General features: G+C 37.0%; 1 protein-coding gene across 1 annotated transcript in view; it reads left to right on the forward strand.

Moving 5' to 3' along the window:
• The window catches only part of LOC149815811 (methyltransferase), a 107,266-nt gene that overhangs the window by 12,820 nt on the left and 66,709 nt on the right, over window positions 1–27,737 (forward strand). The window contains exons 4-5 of the mRNA XM_089989904.1: window positions 4,697–4,801; window positions 4,968–5,072. Coding sequence (XP_089846030.1) covers window positions 4,697–4,801; window positions 4,968–5,072 — 210 coding nt within the window. The remainder of the gene's footprint in view (window positions 1–4,696; window positions 4,802–4,967; window positions 5,073–27,737) is intronic.

A 27,737-nucleotide genomic window follows, 5' to 3' on the forward strand; every position in this document is an offset into this window, starting at 1 on the left:
ATTCAATTTTTCAGCGACGAGTTGGTTGGGGAAGCTTGAAGAAAGATTTGATTGAGAGAGATAAGGGTCCATTTGAGAATGAAAAACAACGAGAATGTCAACCAGAGTGTTCACAAAAAGTTCAGCCCACTTTCCTTTTTTTTTTTAGGATAGAGAATCGCAGGCTGTCGGATTCAGGGAACTCAGTTTCTGAACCTTTTCTATGCAGTCCAAAAACTGAGATTGACGTGATGAAGAATGCCTTCACACGTTAAAAGAACTCCCTTTTTTTTTGATAAGAATAGAAATAGAAAATCAAGGAATAAGTTTCACAACATAGCAGTAAAGAATCATAAAAAAAAATATTCGAATATGCAAAGACATACTTAGAGGAGATTAGGTAAAGGAAGATCAAGAAAAAAGTTAAGGAGAGATTCGGTGTTTCACGTGAATCAATTCACGTGAAACACAGTCACCCACAGTCTGTGTTCACGTAAACAGGGTGCACGTGAATCGCAGATTCACCAAATATGAAACCCACATGAATAGAGGTCATGTGGATCACGATTTCACAAAGAAAAGAAACCCACGTGAGGTGTGGGTACACATGAGATTTCAGAAAGAGGGGACGAGTGAGCAAAGAGGGGAGGAAATGGAGAGGAATAGAAGAAAAGGGAGAAGGAGGAGCAGAAAAAAAAGGGAGAAAGGGAAAGAAAAAAAAACCTCGAACTTCGCTCTTGCCGAAATTCTTTTCAGCCTTAGACGGATCTAAGCTCTGATACCATGAAAGTTTTTCACCTGTATAGAGAAAAGAGAGAGAGACGAAGAAGAAACCCAAGGCCTTTTTCAGCTGTTACGATTTCTATTTTCTCATACTTAGAATCGTGACCTAAAAGGTGTTTTTATAATGTTACAACACAGTGATATGGATCCGGGTCTGGTGTATCCAGACCCGACCGTCTAAGTGGGTTACAATACATAAGTATGGATATGTTACATGGCTGTACACAATCCATGGATCGGGTCAGATCCTTTTCACCTTTTTTCAACGACATGATACTTGGACGACATGATACTTGGACACTTCATGGACACTTAAAGGATAAAGTCAAACCAGTTTCACACACAATCAACATTGTGTCATTAACTTTATTTATTTCCTTTTCTGATCTTATTTACTTATTTTGTATTCACTTAAGTTTTTTTTTTCTTTTAAAATTTCTCATCAATTACATTTCAATTTCAACTTAGTTTCATCATTTGACGTTCCTAATTATAGTGAATTTAGAATTATTGTGTTATACACACCACACATGCATGCATCGATGTGTGTATTGGTGTGAGTTTTATGAAAACGCTTTTTAAAACAATATTTTAATGAAAATCCTGTGAAAGCTATACACCAAAAATATAAAAACCGGCTCGCATGAGTGGTGGAGTCCCGGTCGAACTCAGGGAACGGGAAATACTCTTATTCAAACACACAACTACACTACTCTTTATTGCCAAAATAAAGAAAAAGAATTAAATAAATAAATGAATATCTAAAAAGTACTGCCCTACGCAGAGGGCTTAAACAAATAATTAAAGTGCTTATTACAAACCCAAATGAATTGAATTAAATGAAATAAAATCCTAATCTAAAAAGAAAAGCAAGTCGTCAGTGCTTGAGGCTTTCTATCCCTTTTTGAGGTAATGTATGTTTTCTTGAACTTTGGTTTTTCTGAGGGCTCCCTGAGGGACCTTTTCTGTCCCTTGAGGGAACTTTTTTTTTTTTGGTATCTGAGAGGCTCTTCAGGGCTCGAAATCGCATCTCTCGCACGTTCAAGTGCTTCCCTTCAAAAACACAAACAAAACACATAGCAATACGAGGAAAACTAAACAAGAATTGTTTAGCTAATGACAAAAATAAATCGGCAAAAACAATATCTGAATTAACTAAAAGAAACAAAACTAACTATGAACTAATGAATACCAAACTATCAGGACAGATAAAATAACCAACCACCTAATTACTCAATCAAGAAACTAATTACTTACCATGTGCTAAAAATAATGACAGACATACTAATGCACTCCTAATGGGTTATCAATGCACGTAAACACATAAAACAGGGAATCGGCTAACCTTTATCAACTAACATAACATGGTTTTATTTGTTTTTTGTTTTTTTTAAATAACTTAAACAAATACTAAACTAATAGCCTATTTCAAATAAATTTAATCTAATTTAACCTACTATCTAAGCTAAGCAACTTAATCATAAAATCAAGAAACATAAAAAGAACGGCTAATAAGGAAAGCCATTATCTATGAAGTCTAAGATGCAACCAGACTGACAGACATGAACTACTTATTCTAAAACAGATCTTACTTTACATGAATAATAAAAAAAAACTGATTAGGCATAAAAGAAACCACTGCTAAAACTTAATCTAATGGACTGAAATAAAAATTGATTGATGCTATACAGGACTGATCTAACTTTGTCGGAACCACAGACTCAATAGACTACCCTAACAACATTAATAACAAAACACGTTGACACACGTTTGTCATGACCGAACTACTGAAAAGAAAAAAATAAAGCAAGAAATCAAATGATTGCACAAGAATTAACCAATGCAACAAGGAAACACCAAGAATGTTAAGCAGGCTGAAGCTAAATACCAAAACACACAGACTCAATACACTTTTACTCAACAGACTTTTAGCCTAACGTTGATCACGCTGCATGCGTGTTTGACGTTTTGCAAACAGACGACTCCAAAAACAAAAAACGATTCCTAATCTAATTACAGAATCTAAACTAAACCCTACTAAATCCTATTGATGTTAATCTATACCCGCTGTATACTACTATATGAATGACGATCAAGATCAGTCTGATCTGTGTGACTAGATTTTCACACAAATCAGATTGATAATCAACCGTTTCTTAAACTGCACTTTCAAAACACTCAGAATAAAACATGAAACAAAGAGTAAAACGAGTTCTTGGAAACAGCAAGAACCGTATGCTATATGAAATTGACCCTACCCTACTGAAAGCAACCACAATGCAAGACTAAGAATTAATTAATCCAACAAGAAAGAGAAAAACAAGGTGCATAAAAACGTAAAGAGAAAAGGGGGGGGGGGGGGAAGAAGATTACTCACCGAATATTTCTGCCTGATTGGTTGAGAGAAGAATGGTTAGTCCCATCTGCAGATGCACTCTTCGATGAAGATGATGAGATGCCAGCGATGAAGTGGTTAATCAACAGGAAGAAAAAGAAACGGAGGAAGAAGAGAAAGATGGAGAGGAGAGGAGCCAGCTTTGAGAGAGATAAGAGAAGAGGAGATCAAGGGGGGCGAGCAATCAACCAGGGAAAAACCCCTCTCCTTTGTTGTAGTATACTATTTATAATATAGTATTAGGTTAAAACAAATTTTTCAAAACAAGTCCAAGAGTTTTCAATAATTTCCAAAAAGACCCACTTTAGTAACACATGTTTTATTGTCTAAAAAGCAAACTTCCTAAACTAATTAAAAATTACAAATTAGCTAATACAAACCTAAACTAACTAAACTACAATTAAGAAATTCTAAATATAATAGAAACACTAAAAAAAATGCAGGGAAAGCTTTGAAGAATACAATTTTCTGATAAAATTCAATTCAATGCGGTTTCTCAAAACTAATGATAAAAATGGGTTTTTAAGGCAATTTTAACATGGATCATGCATAAATAATGATTAATAAAATGTGAAATATATGCATGATCATGTATGGCTGTGTCCCCATGTCCTAATTTTTGAAAATTGTCATTACCAAGCATATCTGCATCGTGTCGCATTCCTGCATCTATATTAAGGGTGTCAACGGGTCGGGTTTGGTTTGGACCCAGGTGGAACCAGACTTGGACCAGATTTTCGGGCATGGTATCTGGTCTGGACCTGGGTCTAATCGGGTCCACTATAAGAAAAAACATACCCGGACTCGATAAGAACTACACGAACCAAACCTGGACCATACCCGGTAAAACCATATTCTTTATCATTTTTATATTGAAAAATTGCGGGTCTTAATTGGAACTCGGGTCGGGTCTGGGTGTGGTATAAAATTTCACAAACTATATGTAGGTCCATGTATTAATCGAACCATCGGGTCCGGACCCAGGTCTTCTTATTTATCACCATACCCAGACCCTATAGGGTTTGGTTCGGGTTGGGTCCGGGTAAACCAGGCCCGTTGACACCCCTAATCTGTATCCTTGTGACATTCTAAATGTGACCCAGTAACTATAATTGCTTTTATATGATGTTGAAACCACATCATAGTTGAAGACAATGAATGATAGGAAAAGAAAAAAGCGTAGAGGGTACCACAAAGAGAGAATAGAAGAACAATAACTACTAAATAATTTGTCCATGAAATTATTAAAGGAATCAAATACTTAGAATTTACTAAAAGTAAATGGATACATAGTCTGACCTTTAACTTTATTGCCAATATGTTCACTATGTCCTTTGTTGGTGTGTTTCTATTGAAGTTCTATTTAGTTTTAGCTTTTTAATAGGTGCAAGTTTTTTCGACATTGTTGTCTGGCCTAGTGTCTGTGACTTTCTTTGTCTTTGTTTTCCGTTTTTACTGTTTCAGTACATAACAAATAAGGTTCTTGACACATTTTGGTGGTCAGTCTTTCACTTCATTTATCTAAATATCTTATTGTAGGTTCTTGGAGGAAAGGCTCGTAGAAGAAAGTTGCTCTCACCAAAAGGCATGGATGTACGCCCAATGATGGAAGTTGTGCGAGGTGCAGCTTTTGATATATTGCAGGTGAAAATTTTGTATAACACTCATTTTTAATTCCTGATAGTCTGCATTTTGATGTAATCATGCGCTGTATTAAAAGAAATTTGACCTATGTTGAAGGTGGGAACCTTTGATAATCAAATATCTATGTTACTTTTGGAGATCTTGATTCTATGCATCATTTGTGTAGGTAGCCGGTGGTTGTCCTGCTTCTTTACGGCCTGGTCGTTGGCTTGATCTTTATAGTGGCACTGGATCTGTTGGTATTGAAGCTATCAGCCGTGGATGTTCTGAGGTATCTGATGGATATGCATAAATCAGCATCAGTTTCTGTCGAAAACAATTACCTATTAAAGCATATTCTTTGGCTCTTGTTTGTTCTAGTTGCATGCATACGCTGCTGCTAGTTTATCTACCTTTACCATGCAATAATTTTGCTCTTGAAACCTCCTATCTAACATATTCCTCGAGTTCGCGAAAGTTACAAGAAATAAAAAAATGCTGCAGAGAATAATATTCCCATTTTACAATCGCAGATAGGTTAAGCATGCAGTATTTGCAGTTACAATGATGGTTTGAAAACGCATAGTTATCTCTGAAAATGACACTAGTTGCATCCATTCAGACACTGAAATATAGAACATTTTACAGAGTAAACTAATAACTCTACCCTTTTCGCAGCTTGCACCATTTTATACTCCAAATACTGAAGATATAAGATTTTTGTGTCCAAAAAGAAGGTAACCATACTGTATTTTGCGAGTTCATGGAGGAAGCATCTTCAAAAAGGCAATATAAGATATTGACACAAGTCTCACATTGAAGTGAGGGTCAATGTTCATATGCTTGCCAAAAACAGCATGATCATTTTTGATGAAAAAGCAGCATCATTGTTTGAATATTAGTTCTACCAGAGTTTCTATATAATTTTATAGGACATGAGGACAATTTTATTGGGAAATGATTAGCGTCTTGGAGAATTTATCTATGCAATACAACTCAAACTCATAACATCATCATCATTGCCATTGTCATTTGCCACATTTACGCGTCATCACCTCATCATTCTAATACCATTCTCTATTCCCATACCATCATCATCATCTCATTTTGGATTTGATCCTAATTTATTAACTTGTTCTTCTCCTGTTTCCTGTGACTTTTTTTGAATATCTTGCCTTGCTTGATTTTCTTTCTTTGGTTTCATTTTTCTTTAATAACTTATTTTTCTTGGAATGTTACCTGGATCTCCACAGAAAACTTGTTTCTTTCTTGTATCCCTTTCATCATCATCTTCTTGTAGGCTTGTCGCCCTCTATTGCCTATGTCAGCCTGGTGATTGCCATCACTCATTATTTATTGTTCTTTTATATATTCCATATCAGATTGAATCTTTATCAATATTAAACCATTTTTTTTCTTAAGTCCCTCTTCTTTATTCATTATCATAGTGGCAAGATTGCCAAGCACACGTAGGTGGTCCCATAATCAAAATTATAATCCGTTTCTCTCTCACCACAACCACACCGGACATCAGCATTGGGTTGTGGTGCGTTCATCATATATGTCAAGCCAAAGTCTGTTTTAATCAAATTCTGGTTCACTCATTGCATCTGGTTTATTCCTGTTTTAGGATTTGGGTTTTTCGCTGATGTAATCAGCTTTGGTGATATCATCATCAAACCCAAAAAAGTACTCCTTTATGGGTTTCTCCTGTTAATCCTTTATTTTCTCACAAAAAACCAACCAGTTTGGCACTTAAAACCTGAACTCCTTATCTATATCTATTGATTAGTTCTCTTTTTCTTGCTATATGCTAACATGATCATCATCATTGTGTTGATGTTGTCACTTCGGTTTAGGCAAGCTAATTCTAATAAACTTGACTCTAGTTTTCTTGTGTAGAAAAAAACAAATGGTTCCTTGAACAAAGGCCATACCCTTAGCGCCATCTTAATGGAACTGATCTGGTGTCTGATGAGGAGACAAGAGAGAAATCTCATGGTAGCTCACCTTTTCTTAAAAGATATCCAGAATCAATACATGAAACATGAGAGAATTGGTTGCTTACATTACCTTCACACTATTTTAAAGAGTGTTTCTTTAGGTTCCTTTAGGTTGTTCTGCACAAGAGACGTGGAAGAGTCCCTATGACATGTATTCCTAGGTGTCTACTTCACACCTTATGTACTTAAAGTTGATCATATAGAATTTGAGATGTGATAGATTATAAATGGAAGTATTTTGTCTTAAAACTATAGTTGTGTCCAATCAACTTGCTTCTATAGGACATTTTGCACACAATTTGAGTCTCATAGCATATTATTTGGTGGCTTAGGATTTGAACTGAGCAGCATTCTTGCCCCTATAATGTTGAGGGAGCTCTTACCTATGATTCTTTGCAACCTCTAGGTTTTCAGTATGAAATGTTTTTCCCATCATGCTATGAAGTCAAATGACATTGGAGAATCAATAAGGTGTTAAATATTTCCAATTTTTTCAGCATGCAGCTGAAAACAAGGTTGAAATACCGGAAGCAAACGAGGTGGCGGAAAGTCTAGATTTTGCTATGGTGCCACAGAACCATTTGGTGGACAAGTCTTTCTCCTTACCCCTAATATGGTCCTCTATTGCTCATATTGCAAAATTCATGCGCATGCTTTTAACAAATTGTTAATATTTTCCGAGCAACAATAATATCAATATATCTCAAATGTGGCAACTGGTGGCCGCCCCTATACGACCATCTGGGATTTTGAATCGATTACTCCCACTCTTAATTCAACTATGCCGTGTTAGTGAATTTATTTTCTAATAGTAACCTGCAAACAATTGGAGATTGTTTGTGGTATGTGGGCTCAAATGTGGCTAACCATGTAGCAGGAGATGCAAATAAAACTCTTAGGGCTCGTTTGTTCCATGCAACTTTCATGGAAAAGTGCTGAGCTGGCAATCTTTTTTCTTTTCTTTTCCCCCATGGACGAAACAAACATCAAATCATCATGGTGGAAAAGTGCCATATCGACGAAACTGGGCCCCTGTTTTTTCCATCACCTACCACTTTTTATGTGTAAATCCTTTCATACCTCTCCCCCTATGAAAGCTTTCTCATGGGAAGGCTAAGCTGGCAGGATTTTTTCTAATCTGTGCCCCGTCCCATGAAAAGCCTTGCCCTTATATAGGAATGAAAGAAACAAGCCCTTAGTTAATTATAAAAGGGAAGGATTATTATTGGTGATGAAAATTTGTCTGACATGTCTTATGTAGGGCCCAACTCATGTTAGAATCCATTCTAGTCTATTTAATCCACCTGATACATTCCTATTCTTCAAATTCAACAAATTTTGGTGTTTGTCTCAATTAATTGATAATTCAGAGTCTCATATTGTCATTTTCCTTATTTGTTACGGTGAAAAACCCTTGCATGAATGAGGCTCTCCTTAGAAGAGAAATAAGAGGAAATCTATATATTTTCAAAGTCTTGTTTCACTGCATCATTCCAATTTTTCATTGCAAATCATTATTTCAAATGTTAACATTTCTTAAGGCTTATAGCTTTACCGTTGCTCAAGCAAGCGGACCTGAGAAGAAACCTTCCTTTTTTTGAGTTCGATAAGTCAGTTAAGCTAGTGACCGAAATTTGTCTTTCCGAATCCAACTCTCACTATCCACTTTTCGCTTTCTCCATAAAGCAGCTAGTCCACCCCTTCTCGTCTGTCTAGATCCACGGCAGGTGTTGATCCATAAAGCTTATTCAAGATGGAAATTGGATATGTTTTTTCTAACTTTCGGATAGAAAGAGTAATCGACACGTTGTGATCATCGCAAAATTTTTCCTCTCGTAATATTCTCTCTCTTCCTTCTCTTTTCCTTTCTAACCTCTATTTTCCTCCTTTTTGAAGGGAGAAAAATAAAAGAGAGAAAAGAAGAGGGAAGAGAAAAGAAGAGAGAAGAGGAATTCTTTTGCGGGTCTCACTTGACCTTAATTTTGAAAATATTCGAAATAACTCGCCTCCGTTTTGAAATATTTGCGGGAAAACTGGGAGACGGGATCCGCTCGTCGGTACGAGGTTCGACCATTCCTGGCACCTTTACCAGGGGTAATCGAACCAAGGGTTGAATTAATGCCTTTTGCTTTGCAGTGAATTTATCTAAGTATTTTATCCTAAGTCTAAAATGCACAATGAATCATGCTTGTGCAAATGCAAAGATGTATGCTCTTTTTTTGAAAATATTTTGAAGAATTTCCAAGTGAATCAGATAAAGTGAAGAAATGCTTCCTAACTTAGAACTTAAGATTTGAAGTTCTAAGTTTTTAGAATAATCAGAGCTTAGGAAAATGAATTTGGATCTTTGAGAGAAATGATCTTAAAACTGAAGGAAAGAGAATTTCAAAGTCATAAATGGACTTTGAATTTGGAAGTTTGAACTTGAATGAATATTTGGAATGGAATTGAATTCTAACTTTGAAGTTAGAAGGAAATGTGGGGGATTTAAAGGAATTGAGGAATGGGATTTGGAACAGTTGGAATTTCAAGATGAAATCCGAATCCAAATTCTGGATTCTGAATAGAGTTTTGAGTTGATTTTTGGATTTAGGATCTGAAATAGGAACTTTGGTTTGAATGAAATGGGACTGGCTTTTAGAATTGGAATTTAAAGTGGAATTTGGACTTGGAATTTTGAATGAAATTGGATTCAAGATTTTGAATCCAAGATGGTATTTGGATCTGAAATCTGAGATCCGAGATAGGGTTGGACTCTGGATCCTAAGATGGAATTGGATCTGAAGTTTGAGATCCAAAGTAGAATTGGATTCTGGATCCTAAATTGGACTTGGATCTGAAATCCGAGATCCGAGGTGAATTGGGTTTTAGATCCTAAAGAATGGATTTGGATCTGAAGTCCGAGATTCAAAGTAGAGTTGGATTCTGGATCCTAAGAATTGGAATTTGGATCTGAATCTGAGATCCAATGGTAGAATGGGATCTGAATCCTAAATGGATTTTGGATCTGAAGTCTGAGATCCAAATGTAGAATTGGGTTCTAGATCCTAAGAATTAGATTTTGGATCTGAGTCTGAGATCCAATGGTAGAGTGAGGATCTGGATCCTAAAATGAAATTTGGATCTGTGATGGGAGATCCAGAGTAGAATAAGGATTTGAATCCTAAATGGAATTTGGATCCGTGATTGGAGATCCAAAGTGGAATGGAGTCCTACACTTGGAAATCTGGGTCCAAGTTTGAGACTAGGATTTGGTTTTTTTGAAAAAGTCCAAATGGGACTTTTAAAGATGGATCTGGGTTTTGAAAACCCAGATCAAATCTAAACCTTGATTGAAGATAAGGGATGAACTTGATTTTGAAAAGATAACTTCAAAGTTTAAATTTGAACTTCGAATTTCGATTTGAGTTTGGAAATCTGAAGTTTGAATATAAAATGATTTCGGAATTTCAAAGTCAAATTAGATTTTGAACTTGAATTTTGAATCTTTGAAATGAGATAGAATTGGATTTGGATAAGATTTAAGAAGAAGAATCACTTGGAATTTTGAAAAGGAAGTTTTGAAAATATGATGCAATTCTATCCTAGATGATGAATGAATTTAAATTTTGAAATTAGATTTTGAAAATTGTATTTCATTCTTTGCATGAATTGAAATAAGATTGAAAATATAATACATCCTTGACTATGGTCATTGAATGTATTATATAATAATCTATATTTAAACTCAGGTGAAGAATGAAACATATTTTGTGCTTTTATAGAGTTTAAAATGGAATTAACTCTCAATATACCCTGACTATGGCCATTGGTATATATATTGAATTAATTCTAAGTTAAACTCTGATAAAAGGTAAAATATTTGAAGAATATGATGATTTTTGAAAGGGGATCCAGTGTGGATCCAGTATTATTTCATAAAAGATAAGAATACTAAGTCTTGTTTACACCCCGACTATGGCCGTTGGTGTAAATCATCAACTTAGAATTAACTTACCTTTTATGAGATGGTGCACGTGCCATTCGTGTTTCACCATTGTGAGAATTTGAGAAATAACAAAAACAAAAAAAAAATGCATGAAATAAACAATTCATGGTATTCTATGATGCTCATTCATTCTACCTAAAGCAAGAAATGTAAATTCTTATTCCAACCTAACTATTACAATGGATAAAATCAAATGCACAACTCCAAGTAATGATATCTTTTACATGTTTCCTGCAAAACTAACTGATTAGTAATGAAGAGAAAGAAGATCACATATATCATGTGAATGTTAATGGTAGAAAGGCTCATATAGCAAGATATTTATAATGGAAAGGATAAAAATGACATACATATCAACATGCCTATATGTATATGTTTGGAAAAATATGAGATATATAAAAACCTTGCAGTTAAAACACCTAAAATTTCCTAAATCTGGAATTGTAACAATATTTACAAAATTCTGCAGGTAGGATCAAAGGCCTTTCCAACATATTCTACATTATTGAAGGGGACCATCTCAACTCCATTATTGCAACTAAAAGGAGGCAGTAGGTGTAAAGGTGCTGTAGTGACTGAAAAAGGAGCCGTGGGTATAGTGAAACGTGAAGTGCTTGGTGGTTGATGGATCTAGGCTCTAATCGGCTGGAATGCAATTTGGGGCTGAAGGCCAGAATGCATGAAAACAGAGGCTAGGATATTGAAAAACATAGGGTACAGGGGATGTTGTAAGCACCCAACCAGGTACTACTGCATACTAATGAGTAGCTAGTATATGCGGCTGTGGAGCAATGGGTCATGCTGGAAGATGATGACAACAAGGTGCTGTAGGGGAAGTGCAGTGGGTGCTGTAAAAAAAAAAGTATATGAAATGGGTATGACATATCAGGAAATGAATGGGACTGTAACATGTAATGAAGAGAAAAAGAACAAAGTGAATGCAGGGATGTGCGAGTGACAAAAAAAAGTGTAATGGAGGTGGTGAATTGGCAGATACAACAAAGGGGCTAAGTGGGAATATGTGGCAGCTGTGAAGGAGATGGACAGCAGACCTGGTAGACATCAGCTGGTTGAATCCTAAGGGTTGTATGGGTGGGGTTTCGTGAAAAGCATATAAGTGTTGGGACCTGGTGTTAGTACAGGTGAACCATCTAAAACCCCCTGTGACATTCATTTTGAGATCGCAATAGTGCTGACAATAATCTATGCTTAGACTCCCTACCAGGCTCAGGCAAAACCCCAACAATACCACCTTCTAAATCCCAGTTTAATCTATCCTGAAGTCTGCATAATGAGGGAAAATTCCATGCCAGCAGTGGGTCTGATCTGGCTGGAAACTGGCGATAGGATATAGTGATTGTAAGGGATGTTATTGGGGGTAAGAGGTACCAGTAGGTTGGTAGCTGGATGCTATTGGATGCTAACAGTGAAGTGACAAATATAGGAATGAGGGGTATAGTTGATGCCCAATGCTAGGGTTGGAACATCACTGCCGTAAGTCACAACAGTCATTAAACTTAATGTCTACATTGAGTTAGACCTAATATGGCTAGATGCTTTGATGAATAGTGTTACCTGCAGGAAGACACAACTAGATGACAGGTTAAATAAATGCAATGTGAAGGGTAACATGGGGTGTTGTAGTGATGATTGAGTGAAATTATAACAAGCAGGGGAGGGATGAAATGTTGACAGCGAAATTTATTCCCTGTTTGTATAAAACGAGCCTGCTATACGAACGTCTCCAATGGATATGACTTGTGCTGACAGTTTTAGCAATGAGATTTTTTTTTGAATAGCCCTTGCTTGCGCACTTGATGTGCCCGCTGATATACAATTTTGATCAGAACCTGATACAGTTGGTGGGTGGAATGACCTCATGCAAAGCTCTCCACAACATAAAACTTTATCACCATTGTTATAAATTGCACAAACAGAAACTGATTAGTCCATTTCCCCTTTTTAATCAACACCTACCCTTTCTCAAAATGCAGAGAGTTGATGTAAATGGATTGTCATCTGTTACCGATTGTGATACTAGAGTGTAGGGAATGACTATGTTAGTAACTGTGGGTTTTTGACCCTGAACAAAACTAACTATATACCTCAACCCAGGACCTCAAAATAACATGGTCAATTCACCAACTGGCCGGAACCTGAAGAGGCCATGAGCTTGTGAAATTCAAATAAGAGTCGGTCAATAAACACTTTACTAAAACACCCTAACAGCAACACTGTGAGTTTACAGGCGCAAAGGGTTTAAACCAGAGTCCCAAAAAAAATCTGACCCCTGTCAAAAACTACCAAAGTCGCTAGAATTCATATCAGCATCTATTTGCAGGTCCAAGAGCTCAATTATTCTATGGACATGGGATGAAAAACTCGATACATGAGGCAAACTCATTTGTAACAACACTTTATATTCCTTCCCCGATTGGATAACCATCTGTTATCGCTGCATCTCATAAGGCTCACGAAGAACCAGACTCTAATGGTAAAAACTCCATTATCATCCACAGTCAGCATAACCTTATCACACATAGTGGACGTTCAACAGACCATTGTTAACATCATTTGATATAACGAAATGCAGAGCAAATTTTACAAACTGAAGCAGAACTGGATGTATTGCAGGGATGTTTGCTGTAAAGAAGAAAAGAGGTTGACGCCATGCAAAACTAAATAAAATGTGGAGAATATGCATTGGATCCAATAAAAAAAAGAAAAAAGAAAAAAAAAGAGAGCATAAACCAAGTATAGGGATTCACACCATAATACATAAATTAATTGAAAACTAACATCTGATGATGGGGAAATGAGTAGGGACGATAATTGATGCCGTGATGCAGATGAGGCTCAATGAATGTAAATGTGATGAAGCTCTGAATATGATGCAGATGAATCACAAATGATCACGTAATGGAGATGAAGAGAATATGATGTTGATCATATCGATGAAGCAAAGTGACTCAAATATACAAATGAAGCAACCGAAAATCTCAATAAAACAAAGACAATTAGACATCCTACAGCAAAATGAAACAAAGGATAATCGAATGGGGGTGGGGACTTCAGCAAGCTATGAAATATTATTGGAGGAAAACGATGAGCAATGCTACCCCCCCCCCCCTCCCCCCCCCCAAAAAAAAGGAACTAGATTAAATACATTAAAATAGGGAATAAAGATGTAGCCTTAAATGCCGTAGGCATTGAAACAGAGGCCTGATTACTGTTGCAATATATACCATCGATGCTGCGATAATCAGGCCGATGGTATAGGGATGCATTAGGTGGATAGTGCAAATTAGAAAGAGAGAAGAAAACAAATCATGAAGGATCAAGGGAAAAGCGATAATGGAATAGAAGGGGGGTGAGTTACTTACCTTCTACCGTTGTTGCTGGGATTGAAGATCCTTCAGTCGATCCGAAGAGAAGTGGATTGCTTCGCCTGGCAAAGGGGGAGGAAGGAGTTTGGTGAAGGAGGTCGAGTGCTCCGGATCGATTCTTGTGTCAGTTGTCAAGGAGAAGAAGGGTCCTTGCGATTATTCTTCCGATATCCTCAGCACACGATGATCCAGAGGAGCTTTGGAGAGAAGAAGACGGATTCGTGCAAAAGCCAAGATGATGAAGACAATGGATGATTCCAGAGGAAAAGTCGATAATGGATGCCAGCAAAGAGTCGAAAAAAAAAAAGATGATTAGCAATGGAGAAGATTAATGCTGGATGATGGATCGGTGCTTGCTAGAAATGTATGCCTCAGAAAATTAGGAGATGATCGATGTCCCCTTGGGATGGAGTTGATGTCTCCTTTTAAAGAGGGAACGGAGGATTCGAGAAGAGATGAAGGGTATGATCCAATGGCTGATGGAGGTTTTGTTGTCGATGGATGATTGAGAAAGGGGATGACAGTTGAGCGATGGTGGATGGTTCTGGAAGAAGGTCTGCGGGAAATCAAAGGCTGAGGAGAGGGGAGGCGGTTGAGAATCGGACGACAGAGAGAGGCAGCGACCCTGCAACCGTTGCCAATCCTCTCTATTTCAAAAAGGAGGTCCCCCCTTAAAAGAAAATTTTTGTAAAATAGTTCAAAATTTGAGTTTTTCAGCAAGAAGTTCTTTTTAAAACCTTGAGAATCGTTTGCTTTTCTTGTATTTTTTCCATTTTTTTTGGGTTTCATGTTATTTTTCTATTTTTTGTATTTTTAGAATAAAATCTTAAAGCTTTACGAGAAATCAAAGATTTAAAACTAATTTTTTTGTGTTTTTGTAAAATATTTACAAAAAGGAATTTTCTGAGCTATTTTGAGAGAATTCCTTCAGAAAATGGATTTTGATCCGGATTTTGAGAAAATATGGATTTAAAGTACTGGATTCGGATCCGGAGTTGATTTTGAATATAGTGTCATGGAATTTAATTCAGAGAATTCGAAGAAATGACTTGATTTTCTCAGAAAACGGGGTTAGGGGCAAAAGGGTTATTTTTACAAGACTTTGAAAAATTTGGGGTGTTCACACACGTCCCAATCTTGCTGCATGAACATAAGCCTTTTTTGTCAGGCCCAACCTTTTATTATTGAACTACTAGTTTAATTAGTTCTAAAGCTCACCCTTGCCTGCCTGTGTGAAATCTTTCTGTCTTTTTTATGATTCTAATATTGAAAGTTTATGTAACGACCCCAACTCGTACCCATGAAAAAATGATAATAATAATAATGATTATTATTTTTAAACAAGTGTAGAAACATTCTCAAAGATCCAGGGCCTTTATAGTTACAAAACATCCACAACCACAAGGGATCTTATACTCATCTTTCAAACCAAACTTTATTTAATTAAAGTGCATATAGTCTGAGACATAAGCAAATGAAATGTAAATAAAGAAAGAAGAAGAACTACGTTGTTCAAAAAGAATCTATAAAGCAATCATGTGGTTTTCTCGTAGCTTCCTTCAGAAGCAAGTTGCCTCACTGGACATCTGAGGCTGCGAAAAAACACAAAAGTGGAGGTGTCAGAATCCAAGAAATTCAGTGTATGAATCCCTCTAATGAAACAAACAAGTAAAAAAAACATAAATAAGATTCATGTAATATTTCAGAGGGATGCAATTATGACAAATTCATAACTCAATTAACTATTCATGCAATAAAGAACAATTATTAAGCATGAAGGAACAATTAATAAACAACAAAGACCACAATTTAAGCAATACAAATATTTAACATGCATTAGGGAACAAACATCATGCAATCACCAATATATCACAATTAAGAGAACAAGTAAATATGCATAATCTAATGCGTAGCAGGAATATGCATGATTTCAGTACAATACATGAATAAATTATTATCTTTTATCAAAGTTTTCTTTGCATATGCATATCCCTATTAAATGCACACAATTTAAGTTCCTCTTTTTAATTACCGTTGCCCGCAGATACTCCAAACAGGTAAGAATTTTTGAGGTCAAGTAGGGTTCTCAGGAACATTGAAAATCAACAACCAATGTCGGGACACTATGAAAATCAACAACGATAATGCTAATTTCTTGGTATACCAAAACAATAGTTGTGTCTATACACCACCCTCAGGCAAAGTGGCGAATTCTCCCTAAAACCGTGGCTAAGAGAAAAACCTCAATATCGGGTTCAGGGGTAACAACAACGCAAACAGAGTTTTAGTATCTTCACGGTTTCTCAAAACCGCAATGTCTAAGATTCCCATACTATAGAAGGGACATCAAGAAAACGTAAATTACATTGTTTTTTAATTTATTTTATCTTGTTACTAATTCATATCTTTTAATTTGCAATTCAATATACATAATTAATTACACAAGCTCGCAAATCAACATTCACAACTCTTCACGGGACCACATCCCATGGTAATATAGAACAATGCAATTAGAATCACAATATCAAATGAGATTTTCGCAATGTATAACAAGTAAATTAAGGAGCACACCGGCTCAAGACTTCCTATGATGATCCATCTTGATCATCTATGCATTCATATGCAAAAATCTTAAGGAGCATGCCAATGCATTCTTTTCATATCACATGCTTTTCGATGCACAATCATGTATGCCAATTTAGAGGTGTGCATGAAACAACAATATCCATATACATGTATTCATTATTACAATGCATGTTTTCATATAATCACGCCAAATGCACACTTCCATTCATGAACCAATTCAATTAAACATATGAACCAATACATGCTTTTTATTCATGAATCATATAACTGAACATGTGAACACTCATGCCACTGACTACATGCAAGGCATAATAATTTCAGGTCTTTACATGCATAAGAAACAACTATTCATTAATATCATGAACATGCATGTCATAAACAACCTAGACATGTGCGCAATGTCATTCTCTTGCATGCATACAACCAAGTGTAATCCAATTAATACATGCAAACACTCATGCCAAATGCATACTTTTATTAACTAATGCATGCTTTCACTCATGCATCATCTTAATTAAACATATATTTTAAGGCCATTGACTCAGCCGACCCAGTCGGTTGAGGCTGACCTGGCCAACATAGCCCAGCCGACTGTTAAAACATATGTAATAATACCATAATACCCGATAGGGGTATTATGGTCATTTCACAAAGTACCCCATAGGGGTACTTATTTTGTTTCTTTTATTTCACCATTTTTTATTTTTCTTTTTATTTTTATTTTTGTATTTTTTGGATACCGAAAAGTGGCCCCACAATGGAGTCGTTGGGGCCCCCAACGGTCACATATGTGACCGTTGGGGGCTCCCAACGACTCTATTGGGAGCCCCTTTGGTCTCCTTTTCTTATAAATAGGGGGAACCCCTCATGTATGTCGTATTGCTCTTGAGAGCTCCTCTTCAATAATAGTGATATTATTTTTCATGTGTGTAGCCTTTTTATAAGGCCCTTTGTATATCCCTTAGTGGATTTTCTCTCTTGTGCTTGTTGCACTTGTCCGTGTGGGACATAGTGAATGCTTTAGCATTCTTGGTTTCTTCCGCTTATTTCATTACATGGTATCAGAGCCATAAGATCTACTAAAGGTAAAATCTTGTCTCTCTCTACTTCTTTTCTTTCTCACATCTTCATTGTGTAGCTATGGAAGTCAAGATCGATCTATCATTCAAACTCAATGAAAAAAATTACATGATGTAGGCATCCGCAATGGAGAATAATCTCAAAGGCAAGAAGCTTTGGGGTTATGTAATGAGAACCGTTCCGGAACCCCAACTTAAGCTCACAAAGATGGAAGGAGATCAAGAGAAAGCACTTGAAGGCGATGCTCGTCTCAAGGCTATTGAAGATTATCATCATCAAATGGAAGATTGGGAGAGCAACCATGCAAAAATCCTAGCATGGTTTATGAATAATGTCGAACTTAAGGTATGTGCAAATATTGCAAAATTCCGCCGGGCAAATGAAGCTTGGTTTTTTATGAAGGGTATGTTTACCCAAAAGGATCTTGCAAGAGCTTATTTTTTGCAAGAAAAAGTAAGAACCACAAAACAAGGAGACATGAGCATACAAGATTACTATAGTGCTCTAAATCCTTTGTGGGATGAATTGGCTCTTTTAGAGCCTAAATGGGTATCTATGGAGGATGTGGTTCTAAGACAAAAACAAATGGAACAAGATAGATTGTTTCAATTTTTATTTGGGCTTCGTCCCGAATTTGAACAAGTGAGATCCTCACTTCTCCATAGATCTACGTTTCCTCCCTTAGAAGAAGCTATTGCCGAGATTATTCAAGAAGAGACTAGGCATAGCATGGGTAAAAGCATAGAGGAAGTTCTTGCCGTATCTAAACCCGACAATCATGTTAAAACATACAAACCACCTCATTTTGGTAAGCAAGGGAGTGGTGGAAGAAAAATGATTATATGTCATCATTGTTATGAGCCGGGACATATTAAACCTGTTTGCCCAAAGCTAAATGGAGCATTCAAGCCAAAGGTGGCTTCCGTTGAAGAATCATCCACCAAAGAAGATGACGGCAAGAACGGGGATCTCAAAGATACTCTTGGACAAATCTCCTTGGCTCTTCAACAAATTTTAAAGGCTACTTCTTCTACCTCCGGTTCCGCGATTGCCTCATCATCACCTCCCGGTACGTACTCTTGGATTTTAGATTCCGGAGCTTCTTTTCACATGACCCCTCATGAAAATGCATTAACCAATGTGCACACCAATTCAAAAATGTCTTGTGTCTCTACGGCCGATGGAACTTTTCTCAAAATAAATGGTGTTGGAACTCTTGATTCTAAAAATGTTCAAAATTTCCTTGTTCCAAAAGTTAGAATAGTTCCAAAATTAAATCTTAACCTCTTTTCCGTTTCTCAAATAGCCGACCATGGATGTGAAATATCTTTCTCATCCCAAGGGTGCTTTGTGCAGGATCTCCGGTCCGGAAAGCGGATTGGGCAAGGCCATAGGAAGGGAGACCTTTATTTTATGGATAATTTAATGCTTCCAAATACCTCATTTTGTACTTATGTCCAAGACAAAAATATTGAAACTTGGCATAAAAGGCTTGGACATCCAAGTTACTCTAAAATGTATCTTTTTCCTTTTGGACACAAGTTTTGTAAAGAAAAAGATATCAATTGCAAAGATTGCATTTTTGGCAAAATGAAGTCTACTCCTTTTCCTATTAGATCCTTTGTGACAACAAGACCTTTTGAATTGGTGCATTCCGATGTTTGGGGGCCATCTCCGGTTCTATCTAAAGGTGGTTATTCATATTATGTTACTTTTATTGATGATTATACTAGATATGTATGGATTTATTTTCTTAACTTTAAATCGGAAGTTTTTAACTTCTTTAAAGAATTCCATGCAAAAGTTCAAAATCAATTTCAAAGTCAAATATCCATTCTTAGATCCGATTCGGGTGGAGAGTACTTATCAAATGATTTTCAATCATATCTAAAACAACATGGCATTTGTCATCAAAAATCTTGCCCAAGAACTCCTCAACAAAATGGTCTAGCGGAAAGAAAACATAGGCATATTTTGGAAACCACTAGATCCTTACTTATTTCTAAAAATATTCCTAAAAAATTTTGGGCCGAAGCCGTGTTAACCTCCACCTATTTAATCAATAGGATGCCATCTTCAAAATTGAACAATATCTCTCCTTATGAAAAACTTTTTAATATGACACCCGACTACAATCGTCTTCGAATTTTTGGGTGTAAATGCTTTGTTCTTTTACATAAAAGAGATAAATTGTCACCTAAAGCAATAGAATGTGTATTTTTAGGATATGGTGAAAATCAAAAAGGTTATAGATGCTTTGATCATAAAAACAATAAGTTATTTGTCTCCAAAGATGTAACATTTTTAGAAGATGAAAATGGATTTGACATATTGGAAAAATCAAATGAAATTGATTATATGTTTATCAATGATCTTTTAGAAGATTCAAATGATGACTCTTTGAGTCATCCGGAAATTTTAGAAAATACTCATGATTCTCATGATAATGATGTATCACCAACTAATGGTGACAATCTTCAAGTATACACTCGGCGTGAGGAAGCCCAACCTATTAGTGCTTTAGAAAAATTCTTGCGGCTTAATGAACCCCTAGAAGAAACCTCCCTTAGGCGTTCTTCTAGAGAATCAATTCCACCTAATAGGTTTGTCTCATATGAAACTCTTTCACCTAAATATAGAGCTTGTCTTATAGCCTTGCATTCTTACTATGAACCCTCCCATTATAATCAAGCAAAAAGTATACCTCATTGGGTTGAAGCAATGAAAGTTGAATTAGATGTTTTAAATAAAGCTAAAACTTGGGAAATAGTTCACCTTCCTCCAAATAAGAAAGCTATTGGATGCCGATGGGTCTACAAAGTCAAAACAAAAAGTGATGGTTCCCTAGAGCGTTATAAAGCTAGATTAGTTGCTAAGGGATACTCACAAGAATATGGCATCGATTATGAGGAAACTTTTGCTCTCGTGGCTCGCATGACAAGCGTTAGAACTTTAATTGCGGTAGCATCATCTAAGAAATGACCTATATTCCAATTAGATGTTAAAAATGCCTTTCTTAATGGTCAGTTGAACGAAGAAGTATATATGGACCCTCCGCCGGGAATCAGTGTTAACCAAGGTCAAACCCTTCGGTTATTAAAAGCCTTATATGGTCTTAAACAAGCCCCTAAGGCTTGGTATGATAGGTTTAGTGCTATCATGTTACAATTGGGATTTCGCTCATGTTATACTGACACTGTTCTTTTTGTTAAACATGCAGGTAATAGTATCATCATCCTTCTGCTTTATGTTGATGATATGATCATCACTGGCAATGATGAAAGCGGTATTCTTAAAGTTAAAAATATGTTAAAACATAATTTTGATATGTCTGATCTGGGTTTTCTCAGGTACTTTCTTGGTATAGAAGTTGCATACTCTCCTCGAGGGTATATATTGTCACAGATGAAGCTTGCTGCAGACATATGTTCCAAATCTGGGATTTCAGATGATAAAAAGGTGGAAACTCCCGAGGTTATCAATGCTAAATTACGACTGGAGGATGGAGTTCTGCTGGATGATCCTACGCCCTACAGACAACTCATAGGCTCCCTCACCTATCTGACTATCATCAGGCCCGATATTGCTCATGCTGTGCACTCTGCAAGCCAATTTCAGCATGCCCCTACATTTGTGCATATGAGTGCTGTGCTCCGGATCATTCGATATATTAAAAATACTTTGACTAAAGGGCTATTCCTATCCTCACTCTCTTCCTTAGATTTACTAGCTTATACTGATGCGGACTGGGGAGGAAACCCAAATGATCGAATCTCAACTACTGGTTTTTGTGTGTTCCTAGGAGATTCGCTAATTGCTTGGAGGTGCAAGAAACAGCAGAAAGTCTCATTGTCTTCTACTGAAGCAGAATACAGGGCTATGGCAACTACTACAATGGAGCTGGTGTGGCTTCGAAGTCTTCTTCAAGATATGGGAGTCGAAATTACCGGGGCTTCGAAGCTTTGTTGCGATAACAAAAGTGCCATCTACATTGCCAGCAACCACACTTTCCATGAGAGGACGAAACATATTGAAATGGACTGTCATTATGTACGTGATGAATATCTTCGTGGGACAGTAACACTGCCATATGTCACTTCAGAATATCAACTTGCCGATTTCTTCACCAAAGCTCTGCCTGCTCCTCGCTTCTTGTTCCTCCTTGGCAAACTTTCGGTCATTCCCCCGTAAAGTTTGAGGGGGGGTGTTAAAACATACGTAATAATACCATAATACCCGATAGGGGTATTATGGTCATTTCACAAAATACCCCATAGGGGTACTTATTTTGTTTCTTTTATTTCACCATTTTTTATTTTTCTTTTTATTTTTATTTTTGTATTTTTTGGATACCGAAAAGGGGCCCCACAATGGAGTCGTTGGGGCCCCCAACGGTCACATATGTGACCGTTGGGGGCTCCCAACGACTCTATTGGGAGCCCCTTTGGTCTCCTTTTCTTATAAATAGGGGGAACCCCCCATGTATGTCGTATTGCTCTTGAGAGCTCCTCTTCAATAATAGTGATATTATTTTTCATGTGTGTAGCCTTTTTATAAGGCTCTTTGTATATCCCTTAGTGGATTTTCTCTCTTGTGCTTGTTGCACTTGTCCGTGTGGGACATAGTGAATGCTTTAGCATTCTTGGTTTCTTCCGCTTATTTCATTACACCGACGGGGGGTCGGTTGGGCCTCACTTGTTCGGGCATAAAGCAACAACAACGAAATAAATTTCTGTAAAAAAAAAATAGTTTCATGTTTTTTTTTTTACTACCAAATGCAAACCGGGCCTGGCAAGGGCCTGCCAGGCCTGTACCAGTCCAGTCGAGAGCTGGACTGGATTTGACAGGGCCCAGCCTGCCCAGTCGAACCACACGGTTGGGCTGCTGACTGTTCAGCCAGGGCCAGGCCGGTCAGGCCAACCGAACTATTCGGCTGGTCTGACAGCCAGCCACCAACATATAAATATTTGTCTATTATTTTTTTTTGAAACCACCAGCATATGTGTGCTGGGCCTGGCGGAAGCTGCCAGGCTTGCACCTGCCCAGCCGAATCAGCCCGATTGGGCTGCCAGTCAACCCAGCAACATTAAAAAAAACTGTTTTAAAAAAATACTTTCTACAATCAAACATGTCCAAAACTTTCAGACTCACATGGCAAGTATGTATGTATAAAAAGATTCACATTAAAACCTGCATGCTTTCTTAGATTAAATTTCAGGTAGGCATATGTATCAAGACTCACGTTCAAGCATATATAGGTCTGTACCTACATGCATTTACAAGCTTCATGATTCAAATATGCATACTAGGGCATGATCATATTCATATATGCTTACCAAAACAAAGCGAACACACATGCATGCCATGAACATTTAGATTACATGTATATACTTATTCAAGAACACATGCATATCCTGATTTCTCAACTACACCACCATCACCCAAACTTTTAATAAAAACTGCATGCATACAATATTATTTCATCACATTTCTACATGCATCTAACGGTCCATAACATGGATCACCCATGGAAATCGATAATATCACAATGTAAACACATAACAAACTGTTTTTACCATCAATTAAATTCTATTTTAGCATAAAAAAAGACATACAAAATTTTATTTTTGAAAAGATAAAAAAAATCAAGAACACATCCATGGCCTCCTCCATGTACTTTAGAGTAAACATCCATATTTATTCTTTTTCTATAAATTTTCTCAAAAACATTGCATAGAAATCGAATCCATGCTCTTTTTCTCATTCGAAACAAGAGAAAGACCCGTACCTCACGTGTAGATAAAAAATGAATATGGATTTAATGGTGGAAACGACAAATGATTGAAGAATGTAGCCTTCTTCTTCTTCCTCTCTCTTCTCTCTTTCTTTCTCTTCCTCTCTTTTTCCTTTGCTTTCTTTTTTTTCCCATTTTTTGACTTATTTATAGGGCTCTAGATGGGCTGGAGAAGAGAGTGCAACCTCAGTTGGAACTCTCCTCTCTTAAAGTTTCAAAAATTTCGTGACTTTTTCAAAGTTTCATTTTAATTGGCATTCTAAAACCTTCTTAGATGCTTCTAGGTGTGTTTAAGGGCTCTACCAAGAGTCTTAAACACTAAAAAAATAATCTCGTAATTAATTAATTAATTATAAATAAATAAATACCTAAAAGCTTTCAAAAATTATATTATTGAACCAGAACACTTCTAAAGTGATTTTATATGGGTTTAAGGGCTCTACTTAGAGTCCTAAACAATTGTCAAATTTATTTTTTGGAATTAAATTATTTATTTATTTATTTATTTATTATTAAATAATAAATAAATTTTAGAAGCTTCCAAACATTACCAAGTTAACTTGGGAGGCTACTTAACATTAATTACCTCCAATTTAAAGGTTTCTAATGAATTTAAAGTTGGAAAAATTGTTGGACATGGATTTGGATCTGGATCCGGATCCAAATCTATCTCAAAAATCCAAATGGGTTTTGATCTGGATTCAATCCAGATTAATATGGGTCTTGGATAGAGTCCAAATCCATATTAATTTGGATCAAATCCATCAGATCCAGTCCAATCCAAATCCGAACCGATAAACAACTCATTTTTTGAAAAAATGAGATTTTCGGGCCAACCGTAGCCCGAATCAAGGAAAATAAAATATCGTTACACTCAGATTTTCAAGACGCATCCAACGATACATAACTCGAATTTTGCTTCCGAAATTTGCCTGAAAATAACCTGAATTTTGCTTGAATTTAAAAGTAAAAAATAAAACTTTTTCTCACATTTTGAGTGGCTCGTTTAGGCCTTGACAATGAGACCTGGGCCAAGCCCAAACCCCAAACCATCAGCCTAAAATCGAGAATCTATCGATTTTTCTTCTATACTTAGCCAAATTTTCAAAAGATCTCAAAATGACTTAAGTATAAAACTATGCGATATTACGATTTACCTTGTTTAGTGAAGTTCAACTCATAGGTTGATTTCAGCTCATAGGTTGAAGTTCAACTTCTTCCTTCCCTTATTTATTTATGATTATTATTTGGAGCTTAAGTCATCACTGCAGGAGGTCTTATTGAGAAAGAATTATAGAGAATTCATCCATAGGATAAGGGAGGTTATGTGTTAGTTTGGGAATTGGTGGTGCAAGAAGTGTCACTCATTGAACCATAATAAGAAGATGTGTAGTAAATGTGGGTTTCCATGGGCTTAGATTAATCCTAACTTGATTATTTTTGTAGATGATCATGGCCACCTAGGAAGAGGAAACAAAGAGAAAGTTCAGGTGGATGTCACAGTGAAGGGGCAAAGGACCACAATTGCTTCTGAAGCACTCAATAATGGAAGGGCATCAAGTTTACCTTTGAATGAAAAAGAAAACAACTCTAAGGCCTCGTTTGTTTCATTCCCATGTAAAGGAAAGGTTTTACATGGGAATGAACATGGGTTTCTAAAAAATCATCCCAACTTAGCCCATGTGAAAGCTTTCATAGGGTGGGTATAAATGGATTTACATATAAAAAGTGGTAGATGGTTGGAAAACTTGGGGCCCACTTGTGCCAGCATGGCACTTTCCCACCATGATGATTTGATGTTTCTTTCATTCATTGTGGAAAAGCATTACATCGAGGTTGCCAGCTCAACACTTTCCCATGTGCGTTGTGTTGAGAATAGGTGGTTTTTAGTTTAAGTTCTTTTATATTAGAGGTCTTTCGAAATTTTGTTCTCATAAGGACTTAGATGTAATTTTTCCTTTTAGCCTCTCTCTATTTAATATATAGAGAAGCCCTAATCTAAGAAGTAACGTGATTAGTTTTCTGTGCAGCCGACTCTCTCTCTCTCTACACAGGTGGTTGTTCCCTTCTACATGGTATCAGAGCCCTCGATCCCGGGAGCGTGATCACGAGATGACTGATCTTCACCAACGAGAGAAAAAAAAAACCCCAGACTGCGTGAAATTAGGTTTGCTATTGCACTATTGTGGAAGATCTGATAACAGATCTGGGATGTTACCCAGATCTGTCGTCAGATCTAAGGATGGAGCTCCTGTCGTGATTTCCTGGAGCTGTAACCATTTTTTTTTGAATCTGGAGTTTTTTTTTCTCTTCGTGGGAGTTTTTTTTTTCTCGTGATCTCTTATCGTGATTTCCTGGACATTGACGAGTTCCTGCTGTTGCGTGCCTGCCGTGATTGACGTGCTGTTGGCTGTTCCTGTTGTTTGGGTCACGCAACAAGTTTCTGTGCTGCTGCGTGCCAGCCGTGATTGTCATGTTTTCTGTGATGACTGCGTGCCAGCCGTGATTTTCATTTTTCTGTGCTGATTGCGTGCCTGCCGTGATTCTGAAATTTATTTCCTGTGTTTGCTGCGTGTGATCGAGATATGATTGATCTATTTAATTGTCTTCTGAAGACTTATTGGCCGTTATGCCTTATATGTTCGGGGAACAACAGTTGTCGTGATCATTTGTGTTGCAACTAATATTATCGTTGGTCGTGGTGTGTTTGGGTGCAGCAATGGTCGTGACTCCCTGCTGTGTCGAGTTTTGTTTCGTGCTGTGTTAGTTTAAGCTATCCCTCTATCGTGAAAGCAGCAGGAGTGATTCCCTGCTGGTTGTGGGCTGTTTTTTTTTTGAAACAGCAGGGCTGATTCCTTACAGTGTTGGAAATTTCTACTTGAATACTTGTTGTTCAAGTGAGCAGTATGACTGAAAATTCGAAATGTGATTCTAAAATGGAACAGATTGGGGAGTATAAGTCTTTTGCCAACCCCTTCTCGTACGACTCTTCCGTAAGGTTGAATCAAACCAACTATGCCAGGTGGTCCAGAACTTTTATGATGTCGGTATCTGGACATTGTCGAAAACATATTTTGTTGGAAGATCAACCCCCTGAAAAATTGGGAAAATATGTTACTTGGGATGAAGATAATGACATAGTTATGCCATGGATCATGAATAGTGTCGAACCCCATATTGCAGGTGGATTGATCTACTATAATACAACCAAATTGATGTGGGACAATCTTCGTGATACATACTCACAAGAAACTAATGTGAGTCGTATCCTGCAAGTAGAACAGGAGATTTATAATTTGCAGCAGGGAGATTAGACCTTGGCCCAATACTATGCCTCTGTCAAAGCTGCGTTTGAAAGACTTAATGCTCACAGGCCTCTTTGTTGCTCGAAGCAAAAGGATCATCAAGAACAAACCATGGTTGCTCGTTTTCTTACAGGTCTTTCTTCAGAATTTTCTGTTGCAAAAGTTCAAATGTTGACTGGATCAGATGTTCCCACTCTTGCTGATGCATACAATCGTCTGAGTAGACTTGCGATCTCTCTGCCACAATCTCAGCCTGTGACTCAGTCATCTGCTCTTGTTGTCTTATTTGGTTATGGGCGTGAAAATACTCAGAATATCAGAGGACGAGGACGTGGACGTGGTATGGGAGGCAGAGGAAAGCTTCAATGTACATTCTGTGGAAAATCTGGACATTTAGAAGATCGTTGCTGGGATAACCATGGTCGGCCAACCTCTTCTTCATCAAAGTCATATATTCCTAAAGCAAATGTTACTACTATCGAGACAACAAACGTACAAGAGAATATCTCTGCAAGTGACCGTAGTATCACCCTCAATCGTGCTGAATATGATGAGTTGATAGCTCTTCGTCCTTTGAGTTCCATTTCCACTCCTCCTGTAGCTGGTGTTGCCTATTCAACCGGAAATCATCTTCATCCGACTGACAGTAAGTGGATTATTGACTCTGGTGCATCCAGACATTTGTGTGGAAATTCACTTGTTTTCTCAGATATAAAGGATATTAATGCTCATCGAAGAGTCTCATTAGCCGATGGGAGTTCCTCCCCGGTCGTTGGTCAGGGAAATATTTTTATATCCTCCTCATTACAGTTGCA

Source organism: Nuphar pumila, chromosome 15 (genome assembly GCF_984573655.1).
Source record: "Nuphar pumila chromosome 15, dmNupPumi1.hap1.1, whole genome shotgun sequence".
Classification (NCBI taxonomy): Eukaryota; Viridiplantae; Streptophyta; class Magnoliopsida; order Nymphaeales; family Nymphaeaceae; genus Nuphar; species Nuphar pumila.